The sequence below is a fragment of the Acartia tonsa genome, chromosome 7 (genome assembly GCF_053477335.1).
Source record: "Acartia tonsa isolate MP-2025a chromosome 7, ASM5347733v1, whole genome shotgun sequence".
Taxonomy (NCBI): domain Eukaryota; kingdom Metazoa; phylum Arthropoda; class Copepoda; order Calanoida; family Acartiidae; genus Acartia; species Acartia tonsa.
In genome coordinates, this window is record NC_137266.1 from 31,790,655 (window position 1) to 31,811,775 (window position 21,121).

Here is a 21,121-nt window from a genome sequence, read left to right on the forward strand (position 1 = left end):
TTTAATCTACTCACCTCTCCAGAGCACTAATCTCGAGACCTAGCCCTTGAGGAGAATTTTGCTATACCTGGAGATAAAAAAAGAAAAGAGTCACTGCTCTATGGTTTCATAATTTCTATATATTGGTAATCTTGTATGATTTATATATAGCTTAAAAGAACACTGAGGGTGATATATATTGTTAGCCATCTAACTACAGTATAAAATTGACATTTCTAAAGAAAACACAACATTTGTGTATGACAATTTGATTAAAAGTTTTTATGGGAAACATAGGGAAATATAGATTTTAAAAGCGAAGCTTTTCTATAATTAGGGTCGGTCCGTCAGTACGTCAGTACTTAGCGAATAGCTCTTTTCGTTAATTCATACATGTTAGAATTGTCATATCGATTTCAAACTTTGCATGATGATTCCTATAGGAGTTAGGTACGAGTTAGAAAGCAAAGCAACTCTATAATTGTTACCAGAAAGTCCGTACGTCCATTTTAAACATGTTGATTTTTAACTTTTTTAACATCAAATTTTTATGTGATCTAATTATCCGATTGATCTGATTTTTGATATGTTGATTCCTAAGACAACAAAGTATAATGTTATAAGCGAAGCAACTCTTTAATCAAGTCCTAAAAATGTAAGTATGTCCATAAACATCATCCTGTATTAAGCAGTTTTCCAACAAATTTACTTACAATTTGCTTTAATTCTAATACATTTATATTCTGATTATTCAGTTCTGACATATACAAGTGTTAATGTCCGTTTGTCCTACAGTTTCAGTGCTTCGCTTTTATGGATGTTGTCATCCTTGTTATAATATTACTCACGTTGGAATACATTTGCCTTTTAAAAGTTAATTGTTAAAATATTATATGTACATAAAAAACTGTGTAAGTTATAAAACTAGCTCTTGATGCTATTTTAAATGTTTATTAATAAGGGTAAAACACACAAACACACTTTAATGCTAAAAATGACTTTTTAATTGGAATGCCAGGAGATTTTGTAGTGACATGGTTAAAGGGAGATAGTGTTACAGTTCTAACAGTGAACAATATTATATTCACCACAGACAAGAGATATTCTATTGTTCATGTGCCAAGGTAATGAAATTATATGTCAAATTTTAATGTTAAGGGGTAAATGTAAATAAGCATATGTTGATTTAACAAAAATATATAATTAGGTCAGGGAGGGGACAATTGGCAATTAATTAAATTAAAAACCAGATTTATCCAGAAAATTAAAAGACAATAGTGTTAATGGTTATCTAATTTAGAAAACTTAAAATGAGAAATCTTCGCCTAAAGTTTTTTTTGTGCTAAAAGGTCATTACATAAGCTTTTTATAGTGGGGTCAAACGTCCTGATTGGTCAAGTAGTTTCGACGCTATGGCCGTTTTAAAAAAGTCCCTAGATATGTGGCGCATACGTATATTTGTTGTAGCTTTAAAGTCAAGAGATTTTGATAAATAAATAGTTCAAAAAGTTTGTGAGCAAAACAAGAAGATATTAATGAATTTAGTGTCAATAGAAATATCTGTAAACTAAATACACAATACAAATTTAAATTCAATAGTATTTGAAAGAATCATATTAATATCTCAAATTAAATATGATTATTTATAATAAAATAGAAGTAAAAGTAGTGTTGTTACTAAATGACTTAAATTGAGATATATGTTTGCTGTGCATATTTGTATGAGTTAGTTGCTAGAGAGATGCAAGGGGAACAGGGATATGAGATAAGTGTTGTACATAAAACATACTTTGATAGCTTTTTGTGCTTTGTAATATGCAACAAGTTTACCAATATTAGTCACTAGTGGCTTCGTACCTAAGCTTTAAACGGCTTTACATAACCTAAAATTACCTCAGGATATGAATACAGAAAACATAATCTTTACTATCTTTTGGACATCTTTTGCTTTAAATATAAAACTTCATCCTTTAAATTACACAGCAGCTTAGCAGGGCTAAAAAAACTGGTTTTAATCTTATGATTGTACATTTTTAAATTCGTAGAAAGCTGGATATAATACGATGCTAGACATAGTTTTTTTACCTTTCAGCGCTTATGGCGTATTTAAATATATATCTATGTTTGGTCCGATAAAGCCCAAAATCTTTTTTATACATGATGCATATTTGCCAAAGGAACTTTCGCTAAATGTTACAGAGATATTAAATAGGGGTCTAAAATTGGTTTGAAACAAATTATCCAAATAATGGTCTAAGATGTTTGTGATAGATGAAAGCACATGCAAGGTAGCCATGATGTGTGTTCAACAAACAAGGATGTAGGGATGAGACATAAATACATTTTTTGGTTGTCATTAAATAGAAACTCAATTGTAATATTTCTGTAGTTAAACATTTTAATAAGCCCTATTGTTCTACCCCTTTATTAAACACTATTTTGATATTTTTGTTGGGAATTGTAAAATTTGAAATCATACCTTTTATAATCAAATCTTGAGTGGGGGAGAGTCGAATTTGATAACCCAATTTATTATTTTAGATTTTAAAAGAAAAGTTATAAAAAGAAATTATGGGGGGCGAATTTTTTTCTAGGGCGATTTCTCTTAGGAGGGTGGTACCCTCCCAAAAAATAGTTATAAACCTTCCCGCGACCTATGAGAAGCTACCCTGTTAAGGAGAACCCGATCGGTTCAGCATTTAGCGAGATTCTTTGGTAAAACCAGGGATAAGGGATGGGAAATGTAGGAAAATATTATTTCAGGCCTATTTCAAGCCTAGGCCTAAAAAACAGTTACGGGATGGTGCATTAGCTCGTTATCAACGCTAATGAAATAGCTTTGTGTGTGTGTAGATAAAGTATAGAATAAAATTCAGGTAGCTAGTCTAAAGTAAAAATAGAACTTTTTATAAACCTACAGTATGACCCTCGAAAAAGTATTGTTTAGCATCTGCAGCCCTTATTTCTCAATGAATTATTAAAAAATGTATATGTCCTTGTTCTCTATAGATTTCCACATAAGTAGATATAAAAATTTTAATTTTACCTCCATTAACAACGGAGATTTTTAGAGCTAAAGTTTTGAAAAAGTGACTGAGAAAAAGAATTTTTTTTGTTTCTCATAATTTTTGGATGGTTATATTATGTTTTTCTGGCAACTGAATAATGATACACAAAGAAAAGCAAGTTAACTAACTATTTCTTTTTTATTCCACCAAAAAATATCAATCTTTAATGGCAAAAAATACTACTGAATGAATTGATTATAACTTTTTTGTTATTAAAGTTAGGATTATGAAACAAAAACAATTTTCCTGCTATATTCATAAAGATTTATTTGTTTTTTTAATCTAAAACAAATTTGCCTAATAAGTAGGTTTTTCAAATTATTATTAAACTAAAAAGACTCAAAAAATATGTGTAAAAAATTGCTTTTTACTCAAAGCCAAAATTTTTTATTTCATTTTTGTATAAAGTTTCTGCTAGTAACAAAAATAAAAGGACTTCTACCTTAATTTTGCTAAAAAAGTCGTTTTATGTTAAAAGTTACTTTTTACTCAGTCACTTTTTCAAAACTTCAGCTCTAAAAATCTCCGGTGTTAATGGAGGTAAAAATAATATTTTTATATCTACTTATGTGGAAATCTATAGAGAACAAGGACATATACATTTTTAAATAATTCAATGAGAAATAAGGGCTGCAGATGCTAAAAAATACTTTTTCGAGGGTCATACTGTATAAATTAATAGCTTTTGTTAAAATCACGTTATGATGTTTTTTTTTGTCTCTTGCAATTTTATTAAAAAGTAAAAATTTTATTTGAAAATATTATTTTATCATTGATTATTTGAATAATTTGTAGCTACCCACTTTTAAAAAAATAATCCCTTTTTTTGTTTTTTATATATGGTATTTTTTTCATGTAAAACTCTGGGCAGATTTAAAGGGCGAATATAGGTTCGATATGATATGAGCTTATATCAAAGGTGCAATTCCATAGATTATAAATAACTTAAAAATATTGACATATTCAATTGTATAAGTCTGTTTATAGCTGAAAACCCGTCAATCTTGAAGAAAATATTTTGTAATTAGTGTGGTTCCCTAAGAACTCAAACACCCTAGCATCACACAAGGCTTCGTGGCAAGGTTGAATTAAAAAGCTTTCGTTAGATGATAGTCGTAATAACGTGGAAACCAATTAATCAGGGGTAAATATACCCTCCTTCTACCTTCAAAAAGTAAATTATTTAAAAGTTAAAAAAACATCAAATAATGTAAAAAGTAAAAAAAAATAATCGATAAAATTTTCTTGGAGGAAGAATGATTTCAAATCCCTGTTTTTTTTGTGGCCGTGTGTGTGTGTGTTGAAAATGCATACAAAAGGGTTGTTTATATCATCATGAATTAATCAAAGATCTCTGTACAGAAAATAAACTTTAAGACGTATTATTTACCCTGTCAATACTCCTGACGCCCTTCTACGCAAATTATTTTTATGCTTTTTAAAAAATTAAATAAACTAGTATATAATCTAGAATAATAAATATTTAAATTATCTTTTAAGGTGCGTGCCAATGTAATAGTCAATCAAACTTAAGCAAAATAGTCAAAAAAAAGTCTTGTAAAGGGCTAAAATAAACGATTTTGTCGGCAATCTCATTTATTATATGTTCAATTGAAAAAGAAAATTGCAAAATCTACTTAAGGATTTTTTTGAATTTTTAAATTTGGCATAGATATTCTAAAAGTATGTAATGGCACCTTTGATATAAGCTCATATCATATCGAACCTTTATTCGCCCTTTAATAATTAAGCTGATGTGATGGAACATTTTTTTTTATTATTTCTTATTCATATTTAGGAGCAGACGGTTTAAATTGTTTTCTTTAATTTTGGATGCCGCGTTTTTTATATCTCCATCCGCCAATTGGCTATTGGTTGATACAAAACAGGCTGATCCTTATTGGTTAAGAGCGATTGCTACTTGGGAGCGTCCACCAGTGACGATATTTAATTAAGAATTGGTAAAAGTTGCAATATCCCTTTGAATCTGGGCCGGGACCTAATTAATGGCCAGGTTTCCTATCCCTTATCCCTGGGTAAAACACACAAACACACAGACAAACATCCTGTTACTTTAGTTTAAGGATTTACAGTATTGTAATTTATTTGTATTTGAGCCATTACATTACATTGTAAGCTGTCCTAATTTTATTTTTTTTATTTGAACTCATTACTCATTTTTGATTATCAAAACTTTAAAAAGTTTAATCTTGCTAAATTTTCTAATTTTGAAGACGTGTCAAACTAGAACTCTGAAATTTAATTGATTGTTAATTGTTTTATCCCTTTACCCATGAACAATACATTTACAAATGTATGCAAAATCAAAAACTGTTAGAGTACAGCCAACATAAATTCATAATATTATTATTCTCTCATTTAGATATGGGTAATCATACCTTATAAGCTCAACTTATTTTACATTTATGAAGGTTGGAAGAAGACAAAAGCCTAGTTCACAACTTACTAAGGTCAAACAATTGAATTTTTAGGCAGACTTTAAAAAAACAAGGATGACAACATCCATAAAAGCGAAGCACTGAAACGGTAGGACAAACGGACATTAACATTTGGTCAGTGTCTGAACGGAATAATCAGAAAATAAAAGTATAAGAGTCAAAGCAAAATTGTAAGTAAATTTGTTGAAAAACTGCTTCATACAGCATAATGTTTATGGACATACATACATAGAGTTGCTACGCTTTCTAAATCGTACCTAACTACTACAGGAATCACCATGCAAAGTTTGAAATCGATAGGACAATTCTAACATGCCTAAATTAACGACGAAAAGCTATCTATCTCGGACGGACGGACGTACGGACGGACGGACTGACCGACCCTAATTATAGAAAAGCTTCGCTTTTAAAAATTGGGTTTTACTTGTTAATCCACGTTTAAAGTCAGTCGACATCAAAATGTCTTTTGTGTAATAAGATCAATAAATATCAAATACTATTTTAAAGTCAAAACTACACAAACTCACAATAAATATTAACTAATTCTATTATAATTTTTTTTCAAAAAACAAAACATTAAAAATAAATACATTTGAAAAATAATTTCTCCACATTTTTGTACATATTTGTGTGAGTTTACGCTAATGTATGTTTAAGATGTGTAAAGGAGAGAGTTTGTAGTATGCATGTGCAATCTGTCAACCACAGACAAAACTAAAGTTAACAGTTCTCCTTGCATATTGCATATATTATTCAAACTATAAATTAGACTCGTAAGTTTATGTCACATTTTTATTTTAACATTTCATAAGATTAAATAGTAGTTGAAATTAGGCTGTAGCTAGGTTGTCGGCATAATTTCAAGACAAATTTCCTTTTAAATTTAATACAAAATTATGTGTTTCTACAATATATTACACAGACACCTAATTTAGAAATATAGAAATTGCTTATATTAGGTTGTGATTTATTTAAGTACTAATTACCCCGATGCTGTGACATAGAACCTAGCGCATCTAAAGTTACCATTGAGTTGATGGACTAGAAATTTGAATTTGAACAGGCCTAAATAATCTCTAATACGCTACATTAAAGGGAGAATAGTAGAGTTTTATGTAGACAAAAATAAGTTGTCTGCACTATGTACCTCTTGGAAAACTAATACCTTGAAGTAGTTTTTGCTCTAATTTAAAATTAACATTCTAACGTATTATTTTGATATAAGTATGTTTATAAATATAAATTTGTCTGTATTGCAATGTACACCAAAATCTACTTGCCCATAGCATGTATTTGTCTGCGCTAAGATAAATTTTGTTCAGATAGATATTTAGAGTCCCAAGTTATTTTCCCATTTTTTATTCTTTCCAAATACTTGACAACTTCTGGCAAAAAAATACATTTAGCCTTTTTGAAAACATTTGTAATTGTGCTTTTCTGTAAATGTTATATTCAAGTAATAAAGGTTTGGTTAAAAATAAATGTACTTTGTTGTGCTCAGAAAACGACACAAAATACATCTAAGATGCCTTTGAGTCTTTGTTACAGAGTTAATATACTTCTTCCATTTTAAAATAAAAACAATCAAATCATTCCATAGCTTGAGGTTTACATTTTTAATATAAATGTACTTAATATCTTTTTTCGTAGAGTTGCTTCGCTCTCTGAACTATAAATATTGTTCTAATGTCTACAATTAAAATTTTGTATTTAGATGAGAGATACCTGTTATTTTTGTGTACAGATATTATACCCTAATTGTTAATAAACATTTCTTGTCTAAAAACATAATGAATTTGGTTTTTAGATATACTTCAACAAATTTGATCAATATTTTAGGCCTAGAATAGAAGCAGATGATTGGAACTTAGTTATAAACAGTACAGAACTAGCAGACACTGGCGAATATTTCTGTAGTGTTAACACTGAACCAAAGCTGAGGCACAATCATTACTATATAAACAACTCAATAAACCCAAAAAAAACAGGATAATCTAAGATTATAAAAATCTTTAAAGAATTATGTAAAATGAAATCTAATAAGATTTTTTTCAATCCTACAGGGTTTTTTAAGGCAAATTTTGTTGACAAAATCATTTTAAATATAAGAAACATAAATGTCTCAGTATAGATTTTCCAAATATATAAAGCATTTTAAATAATTGTTTTATTTACTATTCATAATGAAGATTTGAAAAAAAACCATTTCTCTTGAAACACTCTGTATTATATTAAGTAGTAACGTTTCTTTCTGTAGATTAAGATTTCGACAACTGCTTAACCTATTGAAATATCTATTTCAGGGATGCTTCTCATTGGTTTAGGTGTGGTCAAAGGCTATTTTATTTTTAGATTTAAATCAGCTGCTGGTGAGCAGGTGCCAAGTTAATAAGTTTTTATTTATAAATAATGATTTAATGTTGTTCTAGTCACTCTGTCTTCCTATCAGTTAAGGTAACATTTAGTAAAATTCTTATATAATAGTAACAGGAAGACTGTTTGTGTGTTGCAATTGAACTCGCCAATTGCTAAGTCTTTACTTTACAGTATTTTTATGGGTCCAGCGAAGGCTTACAAATATTTTTGTTGAGGAAAGCTTCGGATTGTCTATAGAAGAAGGGATGCACAACTAGCTCTTATTTTTGCACGACCTTTGTATGGAAGTCCTATCTGTGTATGGTAATGAGTTACGCCTATTTAGATGTAAGATATTCCCCTTACTCTAATTATTAATGTCGTGCACCTGACAAAACAGCAATAAGAACCATTTTTAACATCTTTTGTATAGCCACTAGGGCTATTAAGCTCCACGTTCCCGTACAATATGACTTGACCCGCTGTCTCATGGGAGCTAATCTTTATTACCTCTCCCTCGCCGAGTATGGCAGGTGTCCGAAATTAAGTCACCGTAATGAATGACGATCTCCTCATAGGAGCTTAGGATAAGGGTTGTACAGATAATATGTACATTGTACATGACTATTAGGTATCCAAACAACTCAATAATCTCCTACCTTACACAACCAGGGTATATTGCGTGAATGTATTACGACTGAGATATTGGAGTTGCCACATGGGGACTTGAACTCGAAATGCTGCTACTATGAACTTGTAAACTAACAGGGAAATTAATTTTCTTGCATCCCAAACAATAATTGGGACTTATAATTACAGGAAACAGGGTCAGATCTGATGCTTGCAGATGCAGCTATATCTCAGGAAACCATTTTGTACCAAACCAGAAAGAGTACTATGTTGTATCTTATATTCTCACTTTTGGTTATTTTCTTCTTGCCTAAAATATAAATCACTAATAATCTCTTATAAATTTCTAAAACTGCTTTGAAAATTTCAGAGTTTTTACAATTCAAAATTTACTTAAAATTTAGCATTTTCTATCAATATTTTAAAATTTCAATTCCATATTAATAATCATGGAATTAGGAGAAATATATAAAAAGGAAAGAACATTTTTGTTTGAAATTTCCATAAACTTGCAAACTTTGAATTATCTAGAAACTTTAATATTGCCAAACTTGTGTTTTTCTTAGTATACAAAATTCTGTATTTATGTTTTAAGTACTGAAAATCCATGTAGACAAAGTTTTGAGTGAAAGTTTTAAAAATTTACAGAAAATATGTGAAGTTTTAAAATGAATGGTAAGCATTACGGCTGGGTAACAATTTGCCTCAATTTTCTATAAATATTGATTTTTTTACACAGTGGCGTGCGAAGCACTTTGTCTAGGGAAGGGCATTTTGAAGATTTTGTAAAATTTTGCCCCCCCCCCCTAAATCAAAGTGCCCCGGGGGGGCACTTTGCTTTTGGGGGGGGCATTTTGATTATATATACTAATTTTAAATAAGGGCGTTTTAAGGGGTGGGATTATTTGATTATGGGCCTTCTAGTCCTTATCCCTTCTTCCCCATCCCTATTTCCCATTTATATCCCCCATCCCTTCTCCCCACCCTGCAATGACCGAAGGGAAGGGAGCTAGAAAGCATCTTCGAAAAAAAAGTACAGAAGATAATTTAACCTTCCACCCCCCCCCCCCCCCCCCCCCACCACAAAACATTTTTTATGGGAGGAAGGGGATGTTATAAAATCTCAGCAGGAAGGATGAATAACTCCATTAAAAAAATTTTTTTGGGGGGAGATAAAAACACTCATTTTGGAAATAATTTACCAAAAAAAACCTAATATGTAGAACTGATTTTAAATATTTCTTTATTGTATGACAACAAGGATGACAACATCTATAAGTAGCAAAGCACAAAAAATCATTAATAAGAATATAGACAAGAAGATTTGAAGAGCATTAGTTTAAATAAATATATATTTTAGGTAGAAAAAGTCACAAATCCTTTTTCTTGTATGTTGTGTGATGACAGTCAAAGTAAATTACATACTAGATGCTCGGAACAACGAGAGATTTTATTTTTTTGATATTATAATCCACAAAAAAATTTATTGTGCTATAAAATCCAAAGATATAAAGAACTTTGTAAAAAATAAAAAAAATACTTGTCCTTTCATCTACAGATATGAAAATCTCTTAGAAATATGGAAAACTTTGGGGTATAGTCTCTTTTGTGGCAACGCCTCTTAAGGGGCATTTCGTCGTATTTTCATAGTAGCTTTTAATAGTTTATTATAGGTTAAGTTAGGTTAGGTGATTTTCCTGCAGGGTTAGGCAATTGGCCCCACAGGGGCTATAAATAGGGGAAAAGCTACTGTGAAAATATGAAGAAATTAAGAGGCAATGTCACGAAAGGGACTATACCCGAAATTTGATTTTGATACCCTTAGCTACAAAAATTTTGTGAATTGGACCAAACAATGGGGGAATTGTTAAAGATACAAAATTGCCAAAAACGTCCTAAAAAGCAGTTGGACCTCCAGAAATTTCTAATATTTAATTATACTCCATAATGTTGGGAGTGTTAACATTAAGTTTTAGCCTTCTATCTTTAATTGCAGTTAAGAAAATTACATTTTCCCATTAGCATTACAAACTGACAGCCATAGTTATTATAGAGAAGATAAAAAGTTATATCAACATATCCTACCCTCTTCAAATGGCAATTTAACAATATGTAAATTTTTCATGAAGTGGTGTTTTCAAGGATTTATTAGGGCAGTGTGCAAAGCGCACCGAAAAATATTTATTTCCTCTTTGAACTAAAATCAATTAACTACAACAAGAGGGACGTATTTTAACAAGTTAGGAATATAGAGTGTAGTTAGTTTTAAGGCTCTTTAATGAAAATTGCCATAAAAAAGAACATGTCTTTTTGTAAGGGTATGTACACAAAAAAATTATAAACTTATCCTGAACATCATATGACATCATATATAGTTATTAATTTAGACAGACATACAATGTTGAAAAAAAGGCTTAGATAAATATCAACGCTGTTTCATTTTTATTTAAATAACTTTGTGATTAAATATTTGATTTTTACAAATGTTTTTATACAATGTGATAAAAAGCAGAAACCAATTGGAAGGGCGCGAAGCGCAAATTTTTTTCTTCAAATATGCAGGGAGGAGGCCGGGAAGGTGTTTTGGGCTATTTATTACACTAGTCCCCAATATTTCATATAAACATTTTCTTATTCATTAGCTCAACATCTTTTGGGACTTAAATGGAATAGTGATTGGTTGGTTAATTAAGTTGAGTTTCCATACGTTTCATCCACTAATTGTAATCTATATAAGGGGTAATTTTGTGTATCATCATTGGGGATGTACAAAATTTCTTTGGTAAAAAGTTTATATTATACAAAAAAAGATACTTCCTATTAAGGTTAAATTAATAGTAACTGTCTGTTTGGCGCGAAGCGCCAAAAATTTTTTGTTGTTGAGTATTTCTTGATCTTTTTTTTGGAAATTGGGAGAGTTTTGCTTTTTGTAGGGTAGGGGGCAAAAAGGGGCATTTTTGTTTACCAGGGGGGTGGGGCAAAACGGGGCATTTTTCAACATTTAGGGGGGGCAGGGGGGGCGGTCGCTAGGGGGGGCAGGGGGGGGGGCGTTTTAGTCGCTAGGGGGGGGGGGGCGATTGCCCCAAACGCCCCCTTCGGTTCGTACGCCACTGTTTTTACTTTCTGATTAATTTGTCCTTTATTCTTTTAATAAAAGGTAGGTTATCTATTGATTTAAAAATGATCTGAAGGTATATGGGAAGTAAGTAAAATAGATAGAACTATAGACAGAAAAATAATAAATCAATTAAAGAAAACAAAGTTGTTCCAAAAAAGGACAGAAATGTTCGTACATGGTATGTTTAACAGTAGAATGATTGATCCCTAATTTCATAATGGATCAATATTGGTCTAGAGGGTTTTGTTTTCATTAAAGAATAAAGTGCGTCAACTCCCTAAAATATATGGAAAGAAAAAGTAAAGAAAATCAAACAATTATCATGATTTTTTCAATCATTAATTTTTGGGGTTAGTTTCATCCCCCTTTTAAGCAAAACCTCTAAATGCTTGGACCAAAGCAGGTAGCTTTTTAAATATTAAAATCAAAATTGCACAAACGACAAAGTAGATCAACATTTGGATTCAATAAGCTTAATAATCTTTTTTGAATTATGAAGTAGTGTCTCAAAATTGCTTGACAAAATTTGTAATCTATTGAAACTTATCCATCTATGGGTGTTGCAGCAGGTAATGCTGCCCCCAAAGTTTACGATTTTTTATTGCTAATAACATCCTCATCAACTAATCTAAATACTTAAATAGATCATTCTACACACAACCTAAATTATATATGAATATTTATAATTACATCATCAACTACATTCACCTTATTGTAGTTGAGAGAGAGATAGCTCCTATTCCTTACCTGTCGAACCAACATAATGCTTAGCCTGTACATGTATTATGTATTAGTACATGCACCTGTCCTGCGTTCTCATGCATACTTTACTTCTTCCAATAATATAAAAAATTATCATAAAGATTCGAACCCAAGTCCTGGATTTGGGATTCGAACCCACGCACTAATGTTACTTGCCTGTAATTTCCGTTAATTATCAGTTGTTACTTGCTACCAGACAAGCATTACTTTATTATACTAGAGTTATTCTGAGTGCCAACTGTTCCTTTTGTTCTGTTTATAGCCAATATTTTAAAGGATTCGAACCCATGCCCAATAACTGTTACCTGCTTGCAACTTTAAGTTATCCGCGTTGATACCTGCTGCCACACACCTATAGGATAACTTCATATTCCTATATTCACTCTAAATCCTTAAGGTTTTTCTGCTTTATGATTTAGCCAATATTATAAAAGATTCAAACCCGCGCCTTCAAAAAATTGTATCTGTGTGTGCAGCTTTCACGTTCCATCCCTTACTAGCTTCTGTACCAGCACCCCCTTTCATCAGGGATCTCTGATGTAGAAGCCTTCTCCCATAACCTCTAACCACAACATCTTTTCTTAGCAAGATAGTTTGTTAATAAAATGTAGAAGTAATACCCAGCCAGATTTTACGACACAAAAAAATCACCCATTTTTTCTGCAGAAAAACTTTCTAAAATTATGTTCTCTTAAAATGTCTACAGAAATAAAGTTTCAAATTATTTTAAGTGTGACAAGTATTATTATTTTTTTAAACGTTAAAAAAATTTGGTACAAAATGGTATAAATATATTAATAGATTCAAGACTCAAGGAAATTATTTATTTATGGAAATATTTTTCAGATACAAAAAACCTAAGGAGAAATATAATGTATCTTAAATTGTATTGTTTCTTAAATTAGTGTTAGATAATACAATCAATTTAGTAAAAGTTTGTAAATGAATGTAATCTGATACAAGGCAAGAAAGAGAGCAAACTTAAGAGTCGAATACTTAAATGTTGAATGAACAAGACCACATATGGCTGTAACAAAAATGAAATAATATGCAGGGAAAATACAAAAGTCATAATACGTAAGGGAAGGACTTTGAAAAGAACAAAAAAGTAAAGGAGGGGCGGAGAGAATTGTTTTATAATAAAACTCGACAACTTCTTATTATAACAGACAATTAAAAAACAGAACAGACACAAGAACATGAAAACTTATATTTCTTTTAAAATTTTTAATGTTAACAGTTTACTTTAAGTAAAATATTTTTTAAAGGATGTATTCCATTGTGTTTAACAAATGGTTGTGGCTGGCATAAAACCAATATCATAAATATCCTAGTAAATCACACCAATCCCCCCTCCACCTCTATTCCCCTGCAAATTAAAATCATTAACAGGGATTTTGTATAAGTAATTTTGAAAAAAAAATTTCCTTGGTTTAATTTTGCCACAGAGTAATTACCTTTAATGCAATTAATCTAAATGTCAAAGATACTCAACTAAAAAAAAAGTTACTGCTCTGAGATTTGGAAATTGGCATGGCAGTTGCTTAAATAGGTACAATATGGAACTGTGAAGAATCGGCGGTGGAACTGCCGATCTCGCCGAAAACCGCCGATTTTTTTGCCTTTCAACCCAAAATAGACAATTTTCAATCATTTCACTTGACTCTTTTAATATTTCAAACATGTCAATATTAAAAAAATCACAAGTGTCAAGAACAAATATAAGGAAAGGCATTATACTTCTAGTTAAACCACACTTCTTTGCATTAGCAGCCTTCCACTTTCCTGGCGTTCCTTATATTTGCACTTGACACTTTTTAAAATATTTTTAAAATATTGACATGTTTGAAATAATAAGTGTCAAGTAAAAATATCAGGGAAATATTTCTAAAAAAAAAAGTTTATCTCAGATGATTTGAAATTGTCTAATTTGGCGAGAAAGGGCAAAAAAATTTAGACGGTAAACGGCATTTTTCGGCGGGAGCAGCTGTTTCGCCGCCGTTTCTTCACCGTTCCATATTGTACCTCTTTTAAGCAACTGCCATGCCAAGTCTCAGATATGTAACTCTTTATTTAGTTAGGTTTCTTTGGCTTTTAGTATGGGTTTCAAAAAGTGTCACTTCCGCCTCCCCTCTTTGTAATTGAATGTAATCTTAAAGTTTTATAACAGAAATAAATATGGTTTTCAACTAATTAGCCTTACAAACCTATTTCTCTAGAGTAATTTTAACTTTTTATCATTAAACAACTACAGCAATAAAAACACTTTTTTTTATTAATTTTAAATCAAGTTGAAGATTTTTTAGTAAGAAATAAAGCCTTCCAATAAATATATTAAACAGACCTAATTCACATGTTGTTGGATCACCAAGTATGTTTGCTGTTTCTGGAGATAATGTTCAATTGGGTATGTAACTGTTGAAATTTATTTATAGTCAATTTTTTTGCTGTCAAAATACTCTGATAATTTTTCAGTTTGTTTGTCTGTAATGCTATTTTTATATATAATATATGTTTATGCTACAAAAATATGTTATCACAAAAGCCAAAAAAATATTTTGGACTTGCCTAAACATATCCTAGCTAGTGAAATGTAAACCAACAGACACGAATTAAATGATAGAGTAGCTTCGGGTACCTAATTCTTAAGTATTTATTTAAGCTAAGATTAAATAGCAGTTTTGATTAAATAGGTTATTATATTTAGGATTAAATACGAATACTTTATTAGCAAATATAAATAGATTTAAATGATTCAAACTGTTGATCAATTATGCAGGAATGCTTCTGAAGTAATAGGATGTCTGTTTGTGTGTCTGTCTAATTAAACAGAAGTATTAATTAGCTGTATAACTTTGAAGGCGTTGAGGAGGTGGAATATTTGTCTGTAACTAAACTCGTTAAAGTAGTAGGATGACTTTCTGTAGCTGAATTGGCCTGAAGAAGGCTCGACACCAAACCAGAATGTTTTGTATATGGACTCTCAATTACAACTGAATCAAATAAATGTTCTCTAAAATGTTCTCTTAACTTTTTCCAGAGTAATTGAGAGTAAATGAGTATGTTTCTCCTTTTAAGCCAAAAACTTAAACTTAATTATTCTACACTAGAGTAATCTTTTGCTTGAATTTTATTATATACTTATATACTTATCAGCATTGCTAGTGAGCATTCAAGAAACTGGTATCTTTTAGACAGTTGTGAAATATGCCTTAAATAACTTTTTTCTACTTTTCCCATTCTTTATTCCTTGTATTTCTAATGCACAATGTCTTTGAATGACAAACATTTATTTTATTACAAGTGTCATTTGGACACCTATGACAAATGTTTTTTTTTTGAAAAAGAATCATTTAAAACAAATGCACCCTTGACAAATAAAGAATAATTTTATGATAAATATTTTCATGATATCAATATAAACATACCTTTTCCTAACCTATTTATATGTTATATACACTTCAACTAAAACGTTTCACATAAAGATATACATCACCTAAAAATATGTTTATCGTAAAAACATTTCACACAAAATTAAATTTGGGCAAACTTCACATAAAGGTACACTTCATATAAAGTACACTAAAAATAAAAAAGTTTTACATAAAAATTTATTTGACCAAAGGTATATTGTTTTTAAAAATTCACACTAAGGGACAGTTGACAATAAAGGTATGTTTGACATAAATATATTTTACATAAAGAAACATTTCACATAAGGCTATATGTTTGACACAAAGGTTTATTTCACATAAAATCAATCTTGACTTTGGGTGCACTGCCGAGCTCCACCAACTTAAAATGGTCATTAGGCGCAATTGGAAGTGTATCTTTATGTGAAATGTATTTTTTTAATGTAAAAATTTACCTTTATGACAAATGTACCTTTATGTCAAATGTACCTTTATGTCAAATGTATCTATATATCTAATGTACCTTTATGTGAAGTGTACCAATATTTTGAACGTTTTTATGTGAAGTGTACCTTTAAGGCAAAGGCATCTTTATGTAAAGTGATTTTTGTCAAGTGTACTTTTATATAAAGTGATTTTTATGACAAATGTTATATGTCAAATGAATTTATGTGAAGTAATTTTATGTCAAATATTACTGATCCATTTTTATGGCAAATGTCAGACCGATTGAACACTTGTTATTAAACAAAAACGTACACTTGTTTAATAACAAGTGCAACTTTCATGACCATTGTAATTTGGAATTACAAATGTTTAATAAAAATTGTTTTATCACAAATGATAAAAATTACTGAGCCAAATTTATACAAGAGTTATGTATTTTGTGTCAGGAAAGTCTAAATAACAAACAATTATTTAAAATTTCGCATAAGCATTTATTAAAGAATATGCCATAAAAATGTTTTAAATAAACAAAAAGAACACAATAAATAATAAAACATTTACTAATATGATTAATCAAAGGGTCAAAAATCAAATTAATACACAGAACATAATAATTCAATATTTTTGAATGTAAGACGACTTTTATAAACATCCAAAAGGAGGCAGACAATTAAAACATCGCAAATACTCAATAATCAACACATGTGTTATTTTCTTACTATAATACAAAAATAGAATTAATTCAAATAATAATAGATATATATTAAATAGATAAACATTTTGTGATTTTACTTAAAAAAGAGACACCCATATAAAGAATCAAATGTTAATCTTTTCTTTACTTTACATAAATTAAAAATGTTATAAAAATAAATTACCTTCTGTTTTACACATGGAAGCTTACTATTGTAAGAAATGCAGTTGGGTTGTGAACCCCACATAATGCTATAACCAAATGGTGACAGTTTGCTTTTTTTTTCGTATATCCTGAAATTTTAGGCAGTAAAGCATAATAATCTTTAACTTATTTTCTTGGGGGGTGAAACTTAGAGCCGGCAGGCAATGCTGCACTAAACTTTGGCTTGTGGGATAAGTACGTTTCACAAAGGGATGACTATGCATATGTAAAATAGATGCGCGGAGAACATATGTGCACTATGGGCGTCTTGACCGACACAGAGACAAAAGAAATCAGTCTAGCTTGGCGGCCAAACGAGAGGGGAATTAAATTTCTTAGCTTGGGTACACATAAAATAATAAATTATCAGAAATATTTTGTTTTTTAGAGTGGTTATACTGGCAAAAGAAAAATTTACAGTCCGTAGACTCAAAAGCTTGGAAACTGCCCGTACATTTTGTCTTTTATCTTTTTCTCATTGTTAGTAAAATTTAGTTGAGTAATACATTACTGCTATAAAAATCATATTGTGTTTCGGTCTATTCTCTCTAAAATACATATTTTAGCTGTTATCATATCATAGAAATGAAAAATATACATTTAATTACTTTTTCAATTTTTTTTTATAGAATGTCGAATTTCTGGATTGGAAAGTCCCCCAACATCACTTTACTGGACAAAGAATGGAACTGTCATTAATGCTAGGTAGAAATACAGTTTTTATTATTAGCAAAGCTACTCTATAATTAATTATGTCTGGCTGTCAGTCATTCCATAACGCTGGGAGAAATGTGGTTTTCTCTGTTGCCTTTTTAAGATTGTTTTCAGTATTTTACTTAACATTGTGTAACAGAAAAAAATCATCATCATCAGACGCATCTCTCTTTTTGACTGTGAAGGCCAGAGAATACGGACACTTTGTTCCTCCATGAATTCCTGCTGTCTTTGGCAAGTTTCTCAGCTTCTCCCCATGTTAATTCCAAATTAAAGAGGTCCTTTTTAGTGCTCCGCCTCCAGGTCATTTTTGGTTGTCCCCGATTACGTTTACCAGTGGTGGGGTTCCATTTTAAGCACTTTTTTGGAAACCTATTTTGCTCCATACTGAGCACATGTCCTAGCCACCTTAGTCTTTTATATTTCACTTCTGATTCAATACTATTGCACTTGGTCTTAGCATACAGCTCAAGGTTTGATATTTTGTTTGGCCAGAATATTTTGCAAATTCTTCTTAGGCAGCTATTGTGAAATGCATTAAGTTGATTTGTTTCAGTTTTCACAGTTCTCCAGCATTCCGCTCCATAGAGAAGAACTGATTTCACATTACTGTTGTAAAGTCTGATTTTTGTTTTCAGAGCAAGTTTCTTTGAATTCCAAACGTTGTGTAGACTGTTGAAAGCAACCCTAGCCTTATCAATCCTGGTTTTAATATCAGCTTTTGAGCCATTTTCACTGCTTATAACACTCCCCAGATAGGTGAATTTGTTTCTTTGTTTCAATTGTTCACCATTTATTGTTATAGTTTGATCAGGGTTTGTAGGTATATTCATAATTTCAGTCTTCTTGACATTAACAAAGAGCCTGACTTGTCCTGCATATTTGACTAGTCTATCTGTCTTAGCTTGTAGATGTTTAATTGTTTCTGAAATCAGTGCCAGGTCATCAGCAAAGTCCAGATCTTCTAGGTGTCCTAGTATGCCCAGCTGGAGACCACATTTTTTGTCCTCTGTGGTTTTCTTCATCACCCAGTCAATGGCCAATATAAATAGAATAGGTGATAAAATGCATCCCTGTCTAACTCCAGTGCTTATTTTAAAGAAATCAGATGTCTTATTGTTTCCAACTGAAACACAGGCTTGGAAATTGTCATAAAATTTAGTTATCATAATTATCATCTTTTCTGATATACCATAACTTCTTAGTATTTTCCAGAGTGTTTGTCTGTGTATGGAGTCAAAGGCCTTAGAGAAATCAACAAAATTTACGTGAAGTGGCTTGTTAAATTCAACACATTGTTCAATAACTGTCCTAAGGGTGAAAATTTGGTCAACACAGCCCCTTTCAGCACGGAATCCAGCTTGTTCTTCTCTCAGTTTATTGTCAATTTTCTCAACAATTCTGTTTAAAATAACTTTACATAGGACAGCTTAGTTAAATATTTTTTACTTAATTAAAATGAAAATAATGAAAACCATACACATAAAAGATACATACTTTTTAAAATTATTTTAAAAGATAAGTTTGAATAATCTTATTTTATAACACATTTGTATATGTGACAAAAAAAAATTTGTTGTATTGCATAAACATTTGTTGTCATTTAACCCTTTACAGCCATTTTTTATGTTTTTAAAATAAGTGAGACAACACAAACATGTTAATGTTAATTCGTTGATATATTATAAAGAATTAACTTTTTAGTGAATTTTTATAGTAAAATCATAAGGCCTAATTTTACTCTATACCAGAATACAATATTTATGAAGCGAAACACTCTAAAAGCTACGAATTTTACCCAAATAAAAAAAAGACCTTTTGCTTCGGTCAAAATGATCATGGCAACAGTAAAAATTAATATTTAAATCCCCCCAAAAAAATTTATTGGGGACTTAATTCAAATTTAGGCTCTGCAGTCTCATTCTACTGGTGTCATAGTATATTTTTAAAAGCGAAGCTTTTCTATAATTAGTGTTGGTCCGTCCGTCCGTCCGAGATAGATAGCTTTTTTCGTCAATTTAGGCATTTTAGAATTGTCCTATTGATTTCAAACTTTGCATGATGATTCCTGTAGTAGTTAGGTACGATTTAGAAAGTGTAGCAACTCTTTATTCATTAACAGAATGTCCGTACGTCCATTTTAAACATGTTGATTTTTCTACTTTTTATCAACAAATTTTTATGTGATCTAATTATCCGTTTGATCTGATTTTTTGTATATTGATTTCTAGGACAACAAAAAACAATATTATAAGCGAAGCAACTCTATAATCAAGTCCTAAAAATGTAAGTATGTCCATAAACATTATCCTGTATCAAGCAGTTTTTTTAACAAATTTACTTACAATTTTGCTTCAAATCTTATACATTTATATTCTGATTATTCAGTTCTGACACTATACAACTGTTGATGTCCGTTTGTCTTACCGTTTCAGTGCTTCGCTTTTATGGATGTTGTCATCCTTGTTTATATACGTTTTAAAAATAGGTTAAAAACAGTTTAGGCATTTCGGCAGTTATCAAGTCAGGTCCTGGTGCTTTGTCATTCTTTAGGCTATGTATAGCAGCTTTAACTTCTTGAATAGTTGGTGGTCTTATATCTATGTCTATTTCATGTCCTGGTTCTGGTTCAGCAGTAATTTCTGGTTCAGGTCTGTTCAACACTTCTTCAAAATGTGATTTCCACCTTTCAGCAATTTCTTTTTCTGTAGTGAGTAATTTACCATCTTTAGCCTTGATAGTTTCACCACTCTTTTTGCTATATTTGCCACTTAATTGCTTGGTTATGTTGTATACTGTTTTCATGTTACCAAAGTCAGCTGCTCTCTGGGCCTTTTCAGCCAGATTGTCAATGTAATCTCTCTTGTCTTTCCTTGTGCACTTTTTGACTTCTTTGTCTTTAGCAGTATATTCAGCTTTTAAATTGCTCATGTCAGCCAAATGTTGAGCATTATGGATTTTGTTTTTGAGCTTCTTTCTATCTTCTATTTTGATCCATGTTTCTTCAGAGATCCAGTCCTTTTTCTCTGGTTTCTTGTGTCCTAGGATTTCCTTAGCAGTAGATTGAAAGTTTTCTTTAATTGAAGTCCATGTGATCTCAGTCTCGTCATTTAGGTCCTCTAAGACTTGAAATCTATTTCTGAGTTTTAAGACAAATTCATTCTTTATCACAGGGTCCTTTAATCGAAGAATCATATTGTCTACCAATCTCACTCTTTTTATCATGGCCAGTACGCTTCAGCTTTAATTTAATCTTACTGACAACTAGTTCATGGTCA

General features: G+C 30.7%; 1 protein-coding gene across 1 annotated transcript in view; it reads left to right on the forward strand.

Annotated features, from left to right (window-relative positions):
- LOC145323576 (heterogeneous nuclear ribonucleoprotein K-like) overlaps positions 1 to 21,121 on the forward strand; it is a 156,733-nt gene that overhangs the window by 126,933 nt on the left and 8,679 nt on the right. Inside the window, exons 7-13 of the mRNA XM_080165953.1 lie at positions 996 to 1,103; positions 7,346 to 7,447; positions 7,936 to 7,960; positions 8,681 to 8,723; positions 13,171 to 13,184; positions 14,712 to 14,778; positions 17,759 to 17,834. Coding sequence (XP_080022079.1) covers positions 996 to 1,103; positions 7,346 to 7,447; positions 7,936 to 7,960; positions 8,681 to 8,723; positions 13,171 to 13,184; positions 14,712 to 14,778; positions 17,759 to 17,834 — 435 coding nt within the window. The remainder of the gene's footprint in view (positions 1 to 995; positions 1,104 to 7,345; positions 7,448 to 7,935; positions 7,961 to 8,680; positions 8,724 to 13,170; positions 13,185 to 14,711; positions 14,779 to 17,758; positions 17,835 to 21,121) is intronic.